Source organism: Myotis davidii, unplaced genomic scaffold, assembly GCF_000327345.1.
Source record: "Myotis davidii unplaced genomic scaffold, ASM32734v1 scaffold376, whole genome shotgun sequence".
Lineage (NCBI taxonomy): Eukaryota > Metazoa > Chordata > Mammalia > Chiroptera > Vespertilionidae > Myotis > Myotis davidii.
The window spans coordinates 1,723,631-1,727,520 of record NW_006288121.1 but is presented as its reverse complement, the minus strand read 5'-3'; the positions used below and the strand labels follow the sequence as shown (position 1 = coordinate 1,727,520).

Below are 3,890 nucleotides of genomic sequence, written 5' to 3'. Positions count from 1 at the left end.
GTTTAAGCCACAAGTCTAAAATATTTTTATTATTGCAGCACCAGCTGACTAAGGCTTACCCCAATTTATGCTTCAGTTGGCTTTCTTTGGTTGCTAGAAATTGATCCTAACCAACTTAGGGAAAACAAAAGGATATATTGGAAAGATACTAGGGAGCTCACAACATTAAACAAAAAAAAGAAGAAATAAAAGAAAAATCAAAACCTCCAGAATGTGTGAACACTTCGAATGGAAAGTTGCCTTGAACATTGTAGTAACAGGAGTAGGGTTGCCATCTTCCTAGGCATTTCCAGGTTCTCTTGCCTTCAGTCCAACCATCTTCCACTCTCATGTATCTTTGCTTAAGATGTAAATTCCCATCAGAGAGAACTCAGCTTGCCTAGGAGTTGGTAAAATTTAATCTGGGATTTTTGAATCAATTTTTATTAAAAAAATTAGTCAAAATTCTATTTTTTCTTTATTACATTCATATTTTAGTTTTATTAACAGTATAATACATGCATTATAATTGAAAAGTGCATGATGGTTTAGAATAGTTCAAATAGCATAGAAATTTATTTCTATAAGATTTGAACTAATTTTCTTCAAAGCCATCAATGCTTTTTGACTTCTCCATGTTTTGTCATATCTCAAATCAATTTTTATAACTGCCATTTCCTGAGAAAATCATTCATTTTTATCCATATTTTCAAATTTCTTAGCCTTCAATAATTCAAATTATTTTATAGTGAAGAATTATATTTTCTAGTCTTATTGAGATATAATTAACATATAACATTGTATCAATTTAAAATATATAACATAATGATTTGCTATATATTAAGATGTGTTAAGTGAGTATTCAAATAAAGTCAAGTTTAGGACAATACTTTATAACATTTTTTCCCAAAGTCAGAAATAAATTTTACTCATAGTTGCATTGAGTAGAATTACTATGATTTTCCCTTCCTGTTAGTTTGTACTCATAGTTCACCTTTGTTTCTAAGCTCTCTGGAATCTAAATAAGCATTTTAAAACTTCTATTATTCAGGACCTGAAACAATTTGATTCATTATTTTAAGAAATAATGATGATAAAATCAAAGAAAAACAAGAAACTTAAATAGAACATTTTATTAAAATATTCAGATACACAATGATGATAAGGTTCTGATTCAAATTCCATGAAACCATTTAATATATTCAGTGAGAATATTTATTCTTAAAGGTAATAATTACAGTAGTATTCAGAATACGTTTTATTTTTTACTATTGCATAAGATGAGTTTCTATCACATTTGACAGATTGGAATTTTCTATATACTACACATACTAGATGATATTTGATCTTGACGGTACTATTTGAGATGATGAGGTACGGTCTGCTGGCTTCCTGATGTTGTGCCATATAACGGATTTGAGAAGGAGTATATAGAACTCTAAAGAAAAACACATTGAAAAGAATAGGATTTTAGGCATTAAAATAATAGACGTCTTTCCAGATCATGAAGAATACAGCAAGTTTTAATGATTTCCCCCTGGAGGAATAAGTGGAACATCCCCAATTCCCCAGCACTCACTCCCAGACTACACTGCCTGTACCTCTGGCACCAGCCTAGTCGCAGTGTGTGCCTGTCTTCTGTGCATGGGAGGCACTGCTGCCTCCTCACCTCTGGTGGGGTGGGGGTATGCAGTTGTCAGTATCTAGACTGCTACTCTTTATGGTGCTGGTTTTCTAAGTCTGCTGTATTTAGTATAGATGTTAAACAAAACAATAAAAGAAACACCAATAGCTTTTATTTGGGAGAATTGTATTTTGCAGAGTGTATTAGAAAATCTAAAATTTGGGACATTGTATAAGACAAACAACTTGATTTCTTTAAAAGATAAATTGCAAGAAAAATGTAAGACTGAGAAAATGGAACCTAGAGATTAAAGGAGACTTAAGAGACATGTCTAACAATGTGGATGCATATTATCTTATATTGATCCTGATTTTTTAAAAAAATATAGAAACAATAACAACAAATATAAATGCCCCCTAATTATCTATGAGACAATTGGAGGAGATTGAACACTGAATGAATATTTGATGGCTTCAAGGAACATTGTTAAATGTTTCGGTGAGATACTGTGGTTAGATCCCTTAAATGTGCAACTGAGTCTTTATAGATGAAATGAAATGACATTTGGAATTTGCTTAAAAACATTCTGGTTGACACCAAAAATGAACCTTTTTGTAAACTATGGTCTCTGTATGATAATGATAAGTTAATGTAGGCTCATCAATTGTTAACTATGTAGCACTCTGGTGCATGGGATGTTGACAATGGAGGAGACTATGCATGTGTGGGGGCAGGGAATACATGGGAGCTCCCTGTACTGCATGCTCAATTTTGCTGTGAACCTAAAACTGCTCCAAAGAAAATAAAATCTAAAAAATGCCACCACCACTCTGGTGGGTGGAGGAAATGGGTGGCAGTAAAAGTGAATCAAGAATGACCATGGGTTGATAATTGTTGAATTTGGCTGGAGGGTACATACTGGTTCATTATACAATTATCTCAATTTCTCTATCAGAATATGATAATTTTCGCTGAGTGCTTGGAAAAGTATTTTGGAGAAATCTATTTCTCTGTTATGATGTCAGTGAAGAAACACAGTTTAATTAATACAAAGGCATTTGTTTCTGAAACAATAGAAATCAAAATAGCAACAGAGGTCAAGAGCAATTACGGGATTTTTTCTCTAGCCATTTGTAATGGAAGGAAAAAGGAATGTGAAAGGGGAATGTCTTTTATTAGAAAATAAAATAAAAAGGAACTGCTTCCCAGGTTTGCCAGAGTCATCAATTTTCCTGCCATAGGTACACTTAGTAGAGAGCATCTTTAAAGCATGTTGAAAGGTGGGTCTTTGAAATGGACCTCTTCCTGTGCACCAGAGAAGCCACCTTCTCAGCACGAAGTAAAGGACGCGTAACACCTTCCCAGCATACAGTTAATTATTTTAAGTTGATGAAATATTGATATTTAAAACACTACATTTTAATTCTTATATAATTTTATCCTCCAGGTACTAAAAGTGAAGCTAAGCTAAATATAAAAAGATTACAATTTCTTTTCTTTAGTAAAAATGAATATATATATATGGTCCCAAACACATGCACACACTTTGAATAATTATAAAGGCGGTGTTCATTAAAATCCATTTCATTTTCAAAATTGAGCTACCAGCTGTTAAAGTGTGTATACATTTTTGGAGGACACTCTGTATTATACCTTCCTACTTTGTCAAAAAGATACATTTGGTTTCTTTAACATGCACTTATTTATTTATGACCCATTAAGTAGGAATACATTTCACGTTTATTTGGTGTCTTGATTGACTTGACAGACCACCCAAATTAATCCTCTCTGTGCTCTGGGAAATGTCTTACTCCTTGTTTTCAATCCTACAAAACATACTAACAGTGTGGATGACATCATCATTGGCGACAACAAAAGAAGTCACAGGTTGTGTTAGACTTCAGCCTCACCAACCAAGCCTCAAAATTACCAGAAACCACCTGACCTGATACCTTTGCCACTGCTTTCAATAACAGTAATAAACTGTTCATGACCTATTTTCATAAAAAAATAATGGAGGAAAATTAAAACTTTTATATGTTCACTTTGACAGGAAATTTTATATAACATCTCTAAAATCAGAGGTGAGGAAGCTTTCAGAGATAGAAAGCTATGTGTGGTGGCTAATCCCATTTTATACCCTAAAGAAGGCTCATATTACCCACTTAAGAAAAGGATGAGAAAGATTTTACTTGCCATTTTCTCTCTAGCCTACTTCTTATGCAAGTAAGGAGCAGCCCTGAAAGGGGCCAAGGAAGATGTAATGCACTATTCCTCTCTTTATCTT

At 33.2% G+C, this 3,890-nt stretch overlaps 1 protein-coding gene across 1 annotated transcript in view; it reads right to left on the bottom strand.

Annotated features, from left to right (window-relative positions):
- Nucleotides 1-1,336: 1,336 nt before the first annotated feature.
- MALRD1 (MAM and LDL receptor class A domain containing 1) overlaps nucleotides 1,337-3,890 on the bottom strand; it is a 649,080-nt gene continuing 646,526 nt past the window's right edge. Inside the window, exon 40 of the mRNA XM_006759937.1 lies at nucleotides 1,337-1,417. Coding sequence (XP_006760000.1) covers nucleotides 1,337-1,417 — 81 coding nt within the window. The remainder of the gene's footprint in view (nucleotides 1,418-3,890) is intronic.